The 18,022-nt window shown below is 43.5% G+C and overlaps 1 protein-coding gene across 27 annotated transcripts in view; it reads right to left on the reverse strand.

Moving 5' to 3' along the window:
• Positions 1 to 221: 221 nt before the first annotated feature.
• The window catches only part of MAP7D2 (MAP7 domain containing 2), a 96,373-nt gene continuing 78,572 nt past the window's right edge, over positions 222 to 18,022 (reverse strand). For 13 of the 27 annotated variants that reach the window (XM_032840776.1, XM_032840775.1, XM_032840770.1 and 10 more), the window contains 9 exons: positions 17,000 to 17,358; positions 16,288 to 16,420; positions 10,749 to 10,989; positions 9,637 to 9,741; positions 8,565 to 8,621; positions 8,044 to 8,122; positions 7,115 to 7,301; positions 4,207 to 4,479; positions 222 to 1,535 (listed from right to left, as the gene is read on the reverse strand). In XM_032840776.1, the coding sequence (XP_032696667.1) occupies positions 4,230 to 4,479; positions 7,115 to 7,301; positions 8,044 to 8,122; positions 8,565 to 8,621; positions 9,637 to 9,741; positions 10,749 to 10,989; positions 16,288 to 16,420; positions 17,000 to 17,358 (1,411 nt within the window). In that variant the 3' untranslated portion in view covers positions 222 to 1,535; positions 4,207 to 4,229. The remainder of the gene's footprint in view (positions 1,536 to 4,206; positions 4,480 to 7,114; positions 7,302 to 8,043; positions 8,123 to 8,564; positions 8,622 to 9,636; positions 9,742 to 10,748; positions 10,990 to 16,287; positions 16,421 to 16,999; positions 17,359 to 18,022) is intronic. The other 14 variants (XM_032840792.1, XM_032840790.1, XM_032840794.1 and 11 more) reach the window with 5 other exon arrangements.

The following is an 18,022-nucleotide window of genomic DNA, read 5'->3' on the forward strand; positions in this document are numbered from 1 at the left end:
TCACGTTAAACACAACGTACACGTCATGCAAATGAGGCATCACCATGGTCACAATGGTGCTGTGAGGTACAACAGATCACAACAAAACAAACATTTAGCAAAATAAAGCTATAGGAAAGATGGTGAGGCATTTTTTGAAAGTCAGACCATGCTATCATTTTCTGTGTGCTTGTCATAAAAGGGATTTTCCCCCGATATGCATCAAGATCAATGGCACTGCATTACTGGAGGCATGTATTTTATTTAATATATACACATACACAAACATACACAGTTTCCATAACTAATAAAGTTTTAAACTGTAGCGGGTTTTAAAAGCACATGAACAAGATTACTTTTGAGACTTCTTTTTATCTCCTTGTTGCAAACCTCAGTCAAAATTATGGATCTTTTCCAAACGCTTTATTATACAAGTCAAAATAAGTTTCAGAGAAGGTCATTTTAATCTGAAAGTCACATTTCACCACAAGAAATAAAATTAAGAAAACACATTATTATATGTGTTCTGAAAATGTGCATGAAATACATGGAGTATACATTCTAGTGTCATTTGTCGCCCGTTCGGATATTTTTATACTGAAATCTATTAAAGTGATATACTGGGTCCAGTTCAGGGCCTCCTTATTCCAGAGCACTATACTTTTCATTTGTGTGTGGCTTCATCAGAGTTGAGCAAACACAGGAGCAAACAAACAAGGACCTGAAGATCCAAGAGAAAAGCAATAGCAACAACATGAAAACCAACCACCTGTGCATGAGACACAAAATTCATTCAAACTTCCTTCGGTCCAAAAGCCGCTTGATGGCTTGGGAGATTTTTTTAAGGTTCAACAATGACAAGATCCTTGCCAGACTGAGGTGCCCACATCTATAAGAAAATGCGTAAGTGAACAGAAATCATCCCGCCCTGCTTGTTTCCATAATCAACCAGACTTACTCTATTAGTTCCCCAAGGAGTAATGTGGGGCAACACATTTTACAGATGGCTAAGCTTAATAATAAAAAAAGCTTCTTGATAGTAACTTCCAACAAAGAAACCTCAGAGAAGGGAGAAAACCCTCTGGAATTTCTTCTTCTAAACAGAGACAAGGAGATAAACAGCCCAAGTTCAGTATATATGCTTAAGCAGAGTCTGGGTTAACGTCTAGAATATTTACAGGAAAAGACATCTACATGTTTAGGTACTCCAGCTTTGGGAATAAGAACAGTTATAAGGTGAATTTCCAACACAGAACCACCTGGGTTATTCGGAGGAGCACTACGATAATAAAGTAGCACAGGAAGCGCTTTATCAGCCGCTGAAGCCCATAAATAGATCTGTAACATGAAATTTTGCTAAAGCCCAACAAGGCCAGCGTTTCAAGGTTTCTACCAAGAGTGGCCAGGGTTTGAGTTTGACATACTAACTAGGAATATACAGTTACATTTGGATCTAATAATTTGGAATCCAGGGATTTAGGACAACAGAAGCTTCTTCAGAGGACCGGCAGCTCGGATTTGACTACCAGCAGCTTCATGGGTTCTCCAAACACCACCTGTGTCAATTCAAAAACAAAACCAGGTGAGATGAATGAAGAGACCACGCTGTACCTATTCTCTCTCACTAAAATGATCACATTGTCTGGGACTTTCTACCTTCTTGATTATATTTTCCTTGGTTCACAAAGTATCTTTCAACTGAGGTGCTACAGCATTTTGGGTAGAACTATTCTACTAGGTCGCCAAATTCTCTTCGGTTGGGACTGTCCTAAAACCTGTAGGATGCCTAACGTCCTGCTTTCCAAATGGCAGTGCTACCCACAGCTACTGTGACAATGACCCCCCCCCCAACATATTTTAGGATTTCAGAAGAGAACTTATTTTAAGAAGCCAAATGCAGTCAAAACAAACAAAATACATGCTTATTTATGTTTATCTCTATCCCATTCTTTGTATTTCTTAAAGTTTTTATTTTAATCCTATTAACAGTATACTGTTCATTTCAAGGATACAGTAGAGTGAGTCAGCACTTCTGTACGTCACCCGGTGCTCATCAGGACGAATGCCCTCCTTCACTCCCATCACCTGTCTCACCCTTCACTTCCCTACTTCCCCTCTGGTAACTGTTTGTTCCTTGCAGTAAAGAGTCTGTTTCTTCTTTGCCTCTTCCCTCTCCCCTTTGCTTGTTTGTTTTGTTTCTTAAATTCCACGTATGAATGAAATCACATGGCATTTTTCTTTCTCTTGCTGATTGATTTCACTTAGCATAATACTCTCTAGGGACCTGGTTTATTCTAAAAATTACCTGTCATGCATTCCCTTTCATGTGTGAAAGGGCCACACCTTCTTTCCCAAAACTCAAGAGAAGAGATGCACCGTGTATACCCAAAAGTTGAGCACAGGCAGATGTATACAAAATACAATGACCTTGATTATGTGGCTTCCCCAACCTGTTTCCTCATTTGATTTTACTTAAGTAATCTCTGCGCTCAACATGGGGTCAAAAACCCTGAGATCAAGAATCTCATACTCCTCTGACTGACCCAGCCAGGAGCCCCAAAATAGACTTTAATATTCTTTTTAGTAGGCTCTACGCCGAACACGGGGCTTGAGCTCCTAACCCTATGATCAAGAGCTCTACTGATCTGAGAATGCTCTACTGACAGCCAGCCAGGCACCCCATGTTTCCTCATTTGAGAAACAGAAAGGTTGGACTGTATCCTATCAGGCATTAAAGTTCTGTTATAGGAGTGGAGCTTAAGGGACATTTAACTCTAGGAAACAAACTGACGATCGCTGGAGGGGAAATGGGTGGGGGGATGGAGTGACTAGGGGGTGGGCATCAAGTAGGGCACATGATGCAATGAGCACTGGGTGTTATATGCAAATGATGAATTACTGAACTCTACCTCTGAAACTAATGATACACTATATGTTAATTGAATTAAAATGAAATTTTAAAAAAAGAAAGTGAGAGTGTGATGAGAATATAGAAATGTTTTGAAGAGTCTGAAGTGGGAGGACGGTTGGAATCAAGTTATGAAAGGAACTGATGACAGATTCTAATTATGTTTTCATCATCAAAACAAATAAGCCCCAAAATGAAGTAAATCCAATGTGAGGTATGTATAACTAAGTCACCCAAATGCAGAGTATTTAGAACTCATTTTGGCAAGAAAAAAGGCCAAAGGTGGTGAACAAAAGCTTTAGGACACAAACATCAGTTCTCCATTCCCCCACTCCCTCAGGTGTGATCCAAGAATAAATATTCACTTTAAAAGACTGCAGAATGGGTCAACAGAACAGCAAATCATTTGGCCAAAAGCTCATCACCGCATATAAATTATTGTAGCTAGAATGTGGGATGGCACTGAGAGAAACTAGGGGAGACATTCATTTTATTAATACCACCTTGCACCACTATTACAGCATTCTCTCTTTGCCTCTAAAAATGGTGCTACTCCAGACAGATGGCTGCTCAAACTTTTAGCAGTGCTTCTCAACACACACACCCATCCACAAACCCCGAAGAGCAGGGGCAGGCATGGTGGCGAATAGCAATGAAGGATCTCAAAATCCATCTCAATTATTGTGTATGTGTTGCAGTATATACTATATACAGGTTTCCCCCGCATCTGAAAGAACATTCCTACGAAACCTTTTGTAATGGAATATGGTGAAGAAGCAATTACCACTAACTCACATGAAAAAAATTTTTGAGCACTTCCAGACTCCGAAAATAACCTCTTAGGCTTTTCTGATACTTTAGGACACTTCTTGCCAATGGATGTGCAAAATAAACGGAGATAAAGCACAGATGCTTACTGATAGTGCAAAGCTATGGCAGCTGAATGCTGAGTGCGGCTGTCAGGAAGGAGCCTGGCAGAGCCACTCTCACTGCCTCTCTAACAGCTGGCTCCAAGGTGAACGCTGAATACTATTTGCACATTTTGCCTCTATTTTTTTTTTTTTTTTTTGTAAAAGCAAGAACCCTCTTTGGATTACTTTCAGTTACTATAAACAGGTAACTAACGTAGGTCTTCCATAAACTACATTTCGCATAGTGTGGAACTTTTGGCAAAACAGGTGATATCTGTATTCATATTCACATTTATATTTTTCAAATAAAACTGACCATCGAAGAGATGGAATGATGTTAACCCCACCTTCACAAACCCCAGGTGGAGAGGTATAAATTTAGACTCTAAGCAAAAGACTGTACTGTACCTTTCATTAAAGAGAGGTATTTGTCAACAGAAGGTGTTCAGAGTATTTTCTTGGCCAGGACTGTTAAATCCTTCAATCAGATTTTTGTTACAGTCATCCAGGCTGAGATTTTCACTGGATCGCTTGGGGTATATGGGGGGGCCAGTGAAATCTAAGAGATCTTGAAGAGCTCGGGCATTACCAGTTCCATTTTGGTCCAGAGACACCCCAGGAATCATTTCACTTACTGGTGAAAATTCTGGGATAGAAATAAGCTCTTCCTTTGAAACAGGACTGGAATGTGGGGAGGGGAAAGAGAAGGACAGAAGAAGAGAGAGAAAGGCAAAAATTAATTGTATTTGCAATATTTGGTTATATTACTTTTCTAGAGAAGATGGACTTAGAGTTGGTATGAAATGTACTAAACAAAATACAAGTTAGTTCAACTCTGAGACTCTGATAGAAAAGGCCCCCATGGAGAACAAGGGAAGTGGACTGAGCAGAGTTGTGAAGGCCAAGCTCACACTTCCACAAGAAGAAAGAAAATAAAAACTAAAGGCACCAGCACTGTGGAGAAGCCAAGCACTTCCAAAATCTTCAAAATGGAAAAACCAAATAGAAAGCCAGTGCTTAAAAAAAAAAAAAGAAAGAAAGAAAGAAAGAAAAGAAAGAAAGAAAGAAAGCCAATGTTAGAAGTTAAAACTGAGCTGAGGAAGGGCTCTACTCAGCACTGGAGCTTCTGGCGCTGCTTTTCTCAAGTGGTGCTACTTTTGACGAGCTACTTTTTCTCCCCTGGCCTCAGTTTCTCTGCTGTACAATGGGGGTGAGCAATCATTTCTTCATACCAGGGCTCCTGTGAGCGTGATGTGATCATACCGAGGAAGTCTGTGTGGAGCCACCTGGAGCAAGTGTTCAGTTTAGGTGGGAGCCGTTATTAGCAAGGACCCCACCATCCACCCACCACCGGCAGAGCAGTTCTTTCCCAAGTAAGGCCCCACTCTACCCTGACTTATCCAGCTCCTGCCCACCAGGCCTGGCTCTCCACCTCCTAGAGATGGAAGAAGGAGTTTCACAGCTGTGTCAACCACAGGCATAGCTCAGATGAGTGGTGGGCTGGCGTGTGAGGTTCCGTCACTCAGAGTCTTTCTTAACAGCCAGAGTAAGGCTGCTGCCAGGTTCGACTGTTCTTTTCTTCCTTGATAAGATCTGAGAGAAGAATCTATAAAAACCAGTTGAACTGAAAAACTCAGAAAATCCATCTCCCTCATACTCAGCCTAGTTAAGGGGTAGTAGAGGACCTACCATCACCTCTGGTGGCTGGAACCTGGGCAAACTGCCCGATCAGCAGAAAAACCCACCCCATCTCCACCTCACTTTACTTCCTCTCCCTGGGTTTACAGAGCTGGTCAGAGCATGAAGAGGAGAAAAGGCCACAAGTTTGGGTGCAACTTCCAGGAGTCATCTCTCTTTAAATGCAGAGACGGCCGCAGGAGAACTCGGAGCACACACAAAGCCCCTTCACTTCTTGAACCCTGGCGGGTGCTATGTCTTATCCCATACCCCACTCCCAGAGACATCAAGAGTAAGCGGAGGTAGGCTCAACATGGGGCGGGGGCAGAGATGTGGTGTTAACTTTTAGGATGACTCGGCTGTTCTGCCCTGGTGGCTGAGGAGTGGAACCAAAGGAGGCAAGGGCTGTCTCTGTAGAATTTGCTCTACTGGTGACGGGGTGCTGGACCCTGGGTTTTTACATACCTGGCTCAAAGCCAGGATGCACAAGCTGGGATATTTACAATCACTGTGCCCTAGGAAAGACCATCTTTCCCAGACAAAGCTGAGAATTCACAGCCAAGGAGAGAACGGTAAGCTCTGGGGGGCTAGAGCGCTGACAGAACTTTTGCAAAACACTGTCACTGCCTCCTGACTCAGCTGCCTCCACTCAACTGCCCTGCCCAAGGCTCTCTCTTGCAGTGTCTCTGCCCCAACCACAGGCTAACTGAATTCTCCTTTTGAATGGGATTAATTTGCCAGGTGATATCACCTACAAACACACTAGTTAAAGAATTCCTCAAGATTGTAGCATCTGAAAGCAAATGAGATTCCTTATCAAGTCCCCGCTGACAAGTCTATGTAACATAAGACAGTGGACACAGTGAGTCCTGTTGGTGTTGCGCTCGGATCCCCTTTAGCTGTAGGTACATCCGGCTCCCAGCTGCAGAGAGAGCAGGCTGCTAACAGCTCAGAGCTGCCCCCTCTTCTCTGAACACCCGCCTTGGCTGAAGGAGCCCTATGTCCACTGAAGTTATAACTGCATCCCCTTCCTTGGGTGACCACGCTCAATGACTGATGGATACGGTGGCACAGAAGCTGCTTCCCTTAATCAGACCACTCCCTGGTAGAAATTTATCCTCCAGATCTCCCCTATGACCAGCTGACAGAAGCCTCGCTTAGTGATTTCCCGTGCCCCATCCTGCTTCCCACCCAACTCTTGCTCCAGAGAACTCTTTCCCTGTAAATCCCATGCCTTTGAATACCTGTCCCACGCTCTACTTCTTTTTTTAATATTTATTTTAGGCGAGAGAGCGAGAGTACGCACACAAGTGGGGTGAGGGGCAAAAATATTCAAGCAGACTCCCCGCTGACCGCAGAGCCAGACGTGGGGCTCAATCCCATGACCCATGAGATCATGACCTGAGCCAAAACCAAGAGCTGGATGCTCAATCCATTGAGCTACCCAGGAACCCCTCCCAGGCTCTACTCCTAGGGAACCTGACCTAAGACACTGATAAACCACTGACAGCTTTCCTAAATGTCAATGGAACCTACTTTAGTCGATTCAGGTGTTTAAAAGAAAAAAAAAAGTCAATGAAGAGGCAGTGGAGGTGTTTGGAGAAGAGGTGAAGCTCACATGCAAAATAAATCAACTTACCTCACATCCATAGACTGAACCTCCTCAGTTGAATCATCCAGACTGTTTGATTTCCCATCAAGGGTGTCCAGATGAACAAGTCCCCCAACTGGTTTAAGCCCATTAGAGAAAATGTCTCGGGGAAAAGTTTCTGGGCCACTGCGCCCCACACCATTAACTTCCTGGCAGTTGTTTAATCCATTTATTTCTGATTGAGAACACAAAGTCATTCGTTAACCATAAAATATCCAGAACAAGGAGCTAACAGAGGAAATATACATTGAAGCAATTAATTTAATCCTCTACTTTACCAGCAGTGCAACATCTTTTGCCAAAAAAACCCACAACAACAAACGAACAAACAAAAAAACCCCTGTGTCATCAGCTTCACACAGGGAAAAGAAAGGACTAATGACATCACCAGTGTCTGTGCAGGGCTCCTGACCCGCCCAGGAGGCTTGCTGTCTCATACTGTGCAGGTCCCCACACTCTGTAGAGCGCTTACTTGAGCCCCAATGCAAAGGAAAAATGTAGAATGCTTCTGAGATGGACACACCCTTCTGATTTTGGTTGCCATGAAATATTCACATCTAAAGAGTTTTAAGTATACCCGAGAGAGACGAGCTGGACTGCCCGAAGTGTGGAAGACAGTAGAAACTACCATAGAATAGCAGAGTCCATTCTGAATAGAACCTGACCAGCTGCTGAGCTCCCTGGAAGGTAACATGGGCCAGCAGGTGGCCAGTTTTCTGTGGTGGGACTAGTAGAGTTCCACTTTCTGAATGGACCTGACAGACCTCTGGTGGAGATGGGGACTCCACCAGAAGGGAAACTACACAGTCCCCTTCCAGCAGTAATACTCTTAAGACCCACAGGTGCTTGTCCCCAGCAGGAAGTGCTATGAGCCCGTACCTGCTGAAAGGAACTCAAGAACCAGTTCTCACACTTACCTATTTTGTTCGGGACAACTGGTTTTATCTTTTTTTCCACACACACAGCAGACTGAAGCTCCACCTTTGGGTCTTCTTTCTGAAAGCAGATACAGGGAAGGATGACTTTACACAGAAAGACAAGTGCTTCTGAAATGCATCAGAAGATATTTGGAACTGTACTGAGCCATCTGCCTGTTCCATGGTAATTCCTGGAATCTTTTGAGCTTATTACAAATCAGCTGTGTTTCCCTTATTAATCTGTGACCATTTCCTGATTTATTCAGGAACTACCATGCCTCTCACTGCATTCCTACCCCCACTTCTCGGAGGAAATTTTTCATTACCACCCTGTCTGAAACTCCTTAGACTTCGCTCTCCTTCCAGGTACTGACAGTCTCCTTAATCTAGCCAGGAACAAAGTAGGAAGAGTTCAATTTTTCTGGCTTTTCCTCTCCAAGACCTTCAATTCCACTGAATATACCATGTCATTCTTTCCTCCTCAGCCAATAAATTATTAAAATGGCACTCTGAACACCTACCTTCACTTCTGGAGACACATCACTCTTTCTTGTTCTCTTCATGATTTCATCAATTCTCTGGAAACCAAAAAGAACCAGGTAAAAGGACAATAAAACCAAATACACGTAAAAGCAGTTGGGTCTATATGCAATTTCATATGTCAGAAAACTTATAAAAGAGAAACATCAGCAGAGAATAATTTCCACTGGTTTTCCACTGGTTTTGCAGATAAACACCTCGGCCCTCTAAACACGATCAAATACTTGAGAAGTGAACTCGTACCTAAAATCAACAGTTTAGATTCCATTTTTTTCCTTCCTTTCCATAGGTTACCTAAAAACCAACAAATCACCACCTGCCATTCTAGAGGACCACCCTAGAGAAAGTAAAGCTGAGGTGCAGGTCAGGAGGGGAGGCCAGAGACTGGTCTCCTAACTCTCAGGCCTAAAGTAGTTCAAAGCCTGGGCTGGATCTACGATACCTTGGGAATGGAGCTTTATAATCAGTCTCCTTAAATCCAACTTTATCACTAACTATTTAAATGTAAATGGATGAAACTCTCCAATGAAAAGACAAAGACTATGAAACTGGATTAAAATAACAAGTCTTAACTATATGCTGTTTATAAGAGACATATGGACATACATAGGTTCAAAGTGTAAGGATGGAAAAATATTTACCATGTAGACACTAAGCACCAAAAAGGCTGACAAAGTGGACTTTCAGACAATTATTACTGGAGATAAAGATGTATTAGTGATAAAGGGGTCAAATCAATAGGAAAATTTAATAATCTGAAATATGTATTCACCTAAAAGCAAAGCTACAAAAACATACAAAAGTTGACAGAACTAGAAGAAGAAATGGCTAAATCCATAATCACTGATAGAGCCTTTAACACTCTTCTCTTAGTTACTACTAGAACAAGAGGAAAGAAAACCAATGGAGATAAAGAAGATTGGAACAGCACTACCAACAAACTTGACCTAATTAGGTAATTTTCCGATCACTCTACCCAACAACTGTAGAAGAGAACTGGATTCATTTCCTGTTCTTGCCTCACCCTAACTCCTCCTGATCCTTAGCTCTTACCTTCTTCCTCTCCAGTCGCTCCTGCTCAATCTGCAGCATGATTTGTTCTCTTTCTAGACGCATCTGTTTAGCTGCCTCCTGGGCCTTTGCTTCTACTGCTTCCTTCTGACAGAAACAGGAAAACCAAGGCACAGACTTTACTAAGCTGAGAAAACAGTGTTGTGGAATTCCTTGGGATATGCACATAACCTTCTACCTTATCATCTACCTCAAAGGGAATGTTGTTTCAATATTCAGTGTGGATTTACACAGCCTGTTCTATGACAGAGCAGACGTGGCTGGGCCTCACTCACACACCCTCAGTCCACCATGCAAATTACCTACAGATATTTTCCATACTGCCTGCCAAGGTCTTTCTGTGCTGAAGGACTGTTTCCAGCCATGTGCATGTGGCCAGGAACTTCAGAAACTTTTTTTTTCATTTCAGGATTTATTTATTTATTAGAAGGAGAGGACATGTACACACAGACCCAAGTGGAAGGGGGCAGAGGAGAAGGAGAGGAAAAGGTAAAGAATCCCAAGCAGATTCCACACTGAACATGCAGCCTGATGTGGGGCTCGATCTCATGATCCCAAGACCACAACTGGAACCAAAACTAAGAGGTGGGTGCCCAATGAAATGAGCCACCCAGGCACCCCAGGAGTTTCAGAAACTTAATTCCCACAAGGAATGATCTACAGCCATGAGAGGCAGGAGCTGAAAGATAAATAATCCAGTTTCCTCACCCCTCAGAGGGACAATTCTAAGGCATATGGCACGGTCTCTTAGAGAATGCCAAAGGGACTAACCCCTACTGGTCCACCGTAAGCTACTCCTTAGTTCACTTACATGGGCTTTCCTCTCACTTCCCTACCAGCTTCCTGGGATCTTATCCCAAATAAACTACTGGTACCCAAATTCTCATCCTAGCATCTACCTTTTGGGGGATGTGAACTGACATACAACAAACATTACAAACTTCACTTTTATTGTCCAAAGTAACTCACACTTAATAACCAGCCCAGTTAGTTTAAGGAAAAACTTCAAGTAAGTATTATAAGTTATTCAAATTTAACTCATTTTACCTAATATAAAGTCCTTAAGGGAGTCCATATGAAGACTCACACAGTACCTGCTTTTCAATCATGACTTTTTCTTGCTTTTCTTTTTCTTGTTTTTCTTTTTCTTGCTCTTCTTTTAATAACAGCTCCTCCTTGGCCTTTCTCTTAGCCTCCTCTTCTGCCTTTCTTTTTTCTTCCTCTTCCTGACGCTTCTTTTCCTCTTCTTGCTTACGGGCTTCCTCTTCTAGGTGAAGTCTTTCTTCCTCTGCCTTTCTTTTCAATTCCTCTCTCTCCAGCCTTTTGAGAACATAACTGTTGTTAGGAGATGTTGACATTCTCAGAAGACAAACTACCAAAGAACTGTGTGCTGAGAGGAGCACGCAAGGTTCAACACAGTCGCAGACATGTGCACTTGAGTTAGTATCCACTCAAGGAAATGACTCAAATTTCCCGGGAAGCAACTTCAGTCCATATATATGTGTGTGTGTCTGTCTGTCTGTCTGTGTGTGTCTGGGTTCATATATATAGGGTTAACTTTAAATTCTGTTAACATAAAGAGTAATGAGGTACTGACTTGTGAACACACCATAATGAAGACACAAATGTTCCCTAGTCAAACTATAAATGACTACAGCTCCATCATTCTTACTTAATGACAATTCTTTAAAAACTAAGTGAAATAAATATTTAAAACTAAAAAGCCAAAAAAACTAGAAATGTCTTGATGGCTACAATTGTGCCAGTCAGCAATTTAAGAGCAGTGACGGCAAGCTCAAAAAGTTTACTTTGGGTTCGAATTGCTACATGACTTTTTGAAGCAGCAAGTAGAAGAAAACACTCAACAGAACCCTTATATTTAATACAGAAATTAACACCTATTTCTCATTTGTTTTACCAATCTTTAAAAATCTCTTTTAGCTTGGGGTGCCTGTGTGGCTCAGTCAGTTAAGCATCTGACTCTTTATTTCGGCCAGATCATGATCTCAGGGTATGAGACTGAGCCCCGCACACACACCACACTCAGTGGGGAGTCTGTTCGTGATTTTCTTTCACCCTCTCCCTCTGCCCCTCTCCCCACTCATGCTCTCTAAAATAAGTAAATAATTCTTTAAAAAACAAAGTGTTAAAAAATCTTTTATCTTTCTTTGCTATATGAAAATTAAATGACATTTAGAAATTTTTCATCCACAGATGAATGGTTGATAATAGAATGATAAAGAGCTCTAAGCAGTGAGGGAAAATCCTATAAAGTCCAAGTGCTTGTGGGGTGCCTGGGTAGCTCAGTGGGTTAGAGCCTGTGCTTTCCGCTCGGGTCATGATCCCAGGGTCCTGGGATCGGCCCGCATCAGGTGCTCTGCTTAGCAGGGAGCCTGCTTCCCACACTCTCTCTGCCTGCCTCTCTGCCTACTTGTGATCTCTATCTGTCAAATAAATAAATAAAATCTTTAAAAAAAAATAAAGTCTAAGTGCTTGTTTTTAGATTTCTTTTTTTTTTTAAGATTTTATTTATTTGACAGAGGGAGAGATCACAAGTAGGCAGAGAGGCAGGCAGAGAGAGAGGGGGAAGCAGGCTCCCTGCCGAGCAGAGAGCCCAATGCGGGGCTCAAATCCCAGGACCCTGGGATCATGACCTGAGCCGAAGGCAGAGGCTTAACCCACTGAGCCACCCGGGCACCCCTGTTTTTAGATTTCTAATGTTCTTCCTGTTCACAAATGTGTCATATTCCTCAGCTATAAAAATAATGTAAGTAATCATACTCATCTTACAGTATGTTACTGAATGGCAATGTGACATATGGACAAGACTGCACCTGAGGTGCCTGGCTGGTTCAGTTGGTTAAGCGTCTGCCTTCGGCTCAGGTCATGATCCCAGAGTCCTGGGACCAAGCCCTGCGCCAGGCTCCCTGCTCAGCAGAGAGTCTGCTTCTCTCTCTGCCCCTCCCCTTGCTCGTGCTCTCTTTCTCTCTCTCTCTCTCTCTCTCTCATAAATAAATAAATAAATAAACAAAATGTAAAAAAAAAAAAAAAGATTCTCTCTCTCCCTCTGCCCTCCCCCTGTCAAAAGATCAGGACTTTAAAAAGAATGTCCTCCTATCCTGCAGGAAATGTGGAGGCAATTAGCCTATGTATTACCAAAGGAATACTTTAAAAGGTTAAGAAATACTGAAAGACACATACTCTACATGAGCAAAAGGTGCAGTGTTGAAAGCACTAAAAGCACTGCTGAAATTATTAAACAACAATTATTGAAAACAACTGAAATTATTAACAAACATTCTGGAGAACTCTGGACAAGAGCATTACAGGACCTAATCAGAAAGAAACTCCAGTTCTTAGATTCCTCAATGAAAGACCAAATATGTCTAACATTAAGAGTATCAAAATGGGTGTGTTGTTAACAATATTTATCCAAAGATTAATTCGGAGCACTGTTTTAGTTGTAGTTCTTATCCCTCATCTGATGAGACAGTTTGACTGTCCTGAAGAAGTTAATACACTGTGTATGAATTAATGCACAAGCCACTTCATTTTTATCTTCATCTTCAGGGTCTGAAAAGCCATGCTGTTTCTTCTGTTTTACCATGAGGAATTCAGAGGTGCCCACTGCACCCACACACAGTAAGTGATACCATCCTCTTGGCCCCTAAGTCTCCCTAATCTTCACTGTCATGTACAACACACATTCCTTCCCACAGGCCCATTAGCCCTTGCTTGTCCCTCCTGTGACAGACAAAATACCCTCCATTAACCATACTCTGCTTCTCCTAAAGTAGGTGAAAACTAGCTTCCTATGTGAAACTGAGTCCCTCAATATCCTCTCCAAGGACAAATATTCTTTCTCTACCTGCTTAAGAAACCAGAGAACATGGATTTGGCCATTTCTCCAATGTCCTGCTCCTGCAGGCTACCCATCCCCTTGCCCTTAACATCTTGACCAAGTTCTGTTTGGACTTCACAAGACCCATATGCAGTTCTATCACTCCTCTGTCTTAATTCCTGTCATCTACTCCAAACTTACCCACTTTCCTTACCAGGTAGAAAGTACCAAAAAACTATGCACTGTGGTCATCATTCAGCATTTAGCATATGCATCCCTTATCCCTGTCAATGGCCACGGGTGAGGGTCTTTGTGTAATGACCCCCCCATCTCTCATCCTCCAGCCTTTGGCCCCTCCTGCACTTGCACCACATCCCTGACACATGCTCAGCCTTGAACTATTCAATCTGTGAACTAGATGTGGGTTTCATGATTCTCTCTCCCTTGTGTGCTTAAAAGTTTTCATTAAAAAAAAAAAAAGCTTAGGGGTGCCTGGGTGGTTCAATGGGTTAAGCCTCTGCCTTTGGCTCAGGTCATGATCTCAGGGTCCTGGGATCAAGCCCTGCATTGGGCTCTCTGCTCAGTGGCGAGCCTGCTTTCCCCTCTCTCTTTGCCCGCCTCTCTACTTGTGATCTCTCTCTCTCTGTCAAATAATTAAATAAAATCTTAAAAAAAAAAAGCTTAATCTTCGACATCCTGAACTTGTGCTTCTTTGATCTGTTTTCACCCTGTCTTTCAGCACCTTCTCTCCTAACCCGCTGTGGAAATGCTGAATTTGAGATGCATTTGGGACACTCTCAAATGAAAGCATAATGTCGCTGAGATATGGCCTCTAGGATCTAGACCAGTGGTATCCAAGAGAACTTTCTGTGATGAGGGAAATGTTTTAGATATTTGTACTATCCAATATGGTAGCTACTCACCAGGTACCTATTGAGAACTAGAAATGCAGCTGGTACAGCTGAGAAACTGAATTTTACTTAATTTTAGTGCATTTGCGTTTTGGTAGCCACATGGGACCAGTGGACAGCATAGCCCTGGCAGGAGAACAGGTCACAGCACGGAGTCAGAGGTCACCAGTGTACATGTGCTATTTACTGCCTCCCTCGTACCAGAAGTACTGAAGGTTTTCAAAACAAGATGAAATTAGCTTCAGAAACAGATGCTAAATGAGGCAAAGGGAAAATGAGGGTAGAAGGGGAGATGAGAGCAGAGTTGGTTTAGCACATCAAATGCTCACATGAAACTGTTGTGAGAAGTGTGGGCCCTAAACCATTTGAAGCCAGAGGAAAGTGGCCGAACAGGATGGAGTACCACTGCTCACAGAGGGCTTGTCTGGTGAAGCTGCCCAAGGGCTGAGGGTTGAGAGTCCAGGCAACATGTGAGGGGATGTGGGGTGGACAGAAGAGACTGAGAGGAGGGGCCAAAGAAGCAAGGGCAAGCTTGACAAGGTCAAAGTCAACAAAGAAATGGATTAAGAGTCTGGCAATTGGGAGGAATGGTGAGTGTGAGGTATGAAAATGAGTTGAGGAAATAAAGACAGGAAGTACAATCAATCCTTTTTGGAGAGGGGCTGTGCAGGAAATGTGAGAGAGAGAGGGTGATTATTAGAAGGTAAAGAACTCCCTCTTCCTAAGCATACAGCCACAATTATGTTACTTACCTGCTTAGAACCTGCAATCACCCAGACCTGTCATTTGAGGTCCCATGATTCATCTTTACCTCCTGTGACCTCTCTTCACAAATCCTATGGGCCTCAAACCAGCCCAAACACACCACTCAACAAAAAGATGTGTCACTGTTGACCAGAACACTGGAGATGGGAAAATCATCAAAAAAAGGTACAGAATTTGAAGAAGGGATAAATAAGACCTACTTGCCAAGGTCACTTAATAATTAAGGCTATTCTATTATTTATCACTCAAAATTCAGTACCAGTCTTAAAGTGCCGTGGTATGGCTTGCTTTCTGTCAAGTTAATTCTCTAAACATATTGGACTGCACTGTGTGACTACCCTAAAAGCTTCCTTACCAATTTAGTGATAAAATCCACCTTGTCCTTCAATGTGCATTCTTTTCTGAATGCAAAGATCAGAAAAGGCCGGACTGCCTGTACTTTGACCAAAGCACCCTGGTATTAACACCACAGTGGTTCTCACTCTTTGGCGAGCTATTAAAACAGGATAGGGCCTATGCCTGCATATTTTCATTGCACTTGCCAGATGGTTCCAACCCCTCCCTCCCATATTTAAAGACCACTACCATGATGTCCTCTGTTGTGCTCCAGGAATGGAGTCCCTCTACCTTGCTGCTTGTGGACGATGACATCAACTTCCACTCCATCTAGGGGTCTTTACTCAACCTTCTTCCTTCTCACCTGGGGGTCCATGTTAGGATAATTTAAGGAAAAAACATGATTTGGGAAGCAGACTCAAGATTTTTACGTCTGGAACCTCCTATCTTCAGAGAGAATCTCATTCCATGAACAGAGCTCAAACTCCCCTGATAGCTCTATAAGGCCTCGCTGGTCCTAGAGTCCAAGGGGAGAATGGGAAGCTATTGGTTAATATTTAGATCCAGGAGCTAGGAGTTTCCAGGTAGTCGTAAAAGGGCAATGTTCCACTGCTGTTAATTACACCCACTAGAAGACGCAGTCTCCCGAACACCTGCCACGCAGACCTGTACTTCTGCCCAGTTTGTGTCAATAGTCAAACCCTAGAAAGAAAGGTGAGTTGCTCTTTCTACCGCAGCCTTTTACATGAGATGGCAATGAAACTCTGAGCAGCCCCACACCTGTCCTGTTCTTCCTTCTCCAGTCGTTCCTGCTCCTCCTGCTCCTTCTGCAGCCGGGCCTGTCGTCTCTTTTCAGCCAGGATCTTCGCAGCCTCTCCTGCATCAGTGGTGCCTGCTGTAGGTTTTCCTGAGGCTGCATGAGAGGAAAAGATCATGGGAAATGAAATACTGATGGCGCTCACACAGGTAGCTGCCACTGGAAACAAAAAGTTCAACTCAGCGGGTGACAGGAAATGCTGCTGGGATGAGCACAACTGGCCACTGAGCAGAGAAGCTGCAACAAGACGGTTGTGACCCTGTGAATGAATCTCCCAGTGGAGGGTAGTAGAAAGGTGGGGAGGAGAGATGGGGGGATAGCGTGACCCACAAGAGCCACCACCGCAGTGCCCATCTGGGTGAACACAGTGTATCTCTTGTAAAAGCTTGAAAGACTAAAGACCTTCTCGGTGGGAAGTGCTGATACTGGCTGGAAGCAGCTCAACAGTCCCATGAGCTTCCAAAGCCATGACATGTATCAGTTCATCCTCTAGGAGACCCGTAGGAGACCACAGGAAGGACTCAGGGGCAATGTGCAAGCTAGAGAAAACAGCATGAGGGCATAAAGTTACCCCAGGGAAAAATCTCTTTCCTTCCCCCACACATGGATCTGGGCAGAGAGAGAACGAGCTTGTAAAAGCCAAGCCCTGGGGTAGCACTGACAAGAAGGGCCTACCTCCACTGCTCTCAGCCTTCCCTCCTGTGGCCACAGGCTTCTCAGTGACATGCTTGTCCAGAAGATGCTTCTCAGTGACATGCTTGTCCACCACATGCTTCTCAGTGACATGCTTATCCAGAAGATGCTTCTCAGTGACATGCTTGTCCACTACATGCTTCTCTGGGGCTTCCTCTCCATGCAGGCCAGCTGCCTGCTGAGCCAGGACACCTTCCCTTTCCTTATTGCTCTTCTCTTTCTCTGCTTTCTTCTTGGGTGTTTCCTGGCTGGGAAAGGTGGGACAGCGGTACTTCACAGGAGACCCTGGGTATGGTGGCTTCATATTCTTTGGAGACTGTGGATACACTTTAGATGTTGCCCTGGAAAACCAAAAGCATGCTTGAAGAGGATTCCAGACCCTGACCACACAACCTCTCGGTTCCTAGCGGGCTTGGTTTTGAAAAGCTGAACAATTTTATCCCTCAAGAGGAACAAGTGGAAAGCTTATTAGCACATCCAAAGTCCTTGAAGTACTATCACCCTAACAGGAACATAGGAATCGCTACGATACCCCTGGTGGAAGGGACAAGACTTTAGGAAGCCCAGCTGCTGAGGCCATGTCCTAACTTTACTGAAGTTTGACTGACAATGTGAGGATAAAGTGTTAGGCACTGTCCTACCTCTTTTCTTTTTTTTTTTTTAATTTTTAAAGATTTTATTTGTTTATTTGACAGAGAGAGAGACAGCGAGAGAGGGAACACAAGCAGGGGGAGTGGGACAGGGAGAAGCAGCCTTCCCGCTGAGCAGGAAGTCTGATGCAGAGCTTGATCCCAGGACCCTGGGATCATGACCTGAGCTGAAACCAAGAATCGGACATTTCATCGACCGCACCACCCAACTGCCGCTTAGCCATTAAGTGTACAGTTCAGTGGCATTAAGTATGTTCACAATGTGGTGCCAACTATCTCCACTATCCATCTCCAGAACTCTACACCTATGAAACACAAACTCCCTATTCCTGCCTCCCTCAGCCCTTGGCAACCA

The sequence above is a fragment of the Lontra canadensis genome, unplaced genomic scaffold, assembly GCF_010015895.1.
Source record: "Lontra canadensis isolate GAN:19392208 unplaced genomic scaffold, GSC_riverotter_1.0 scaffold116, whole genome shotgun sequence".
In the NCBI taxonomy this organism is placed as follows: domain Eukaryota; kingdom Metazoa; phylum Chordata; class Mammalia; order Carnivora; family Mustelidae; genus Lontra; species Lontra canadensis.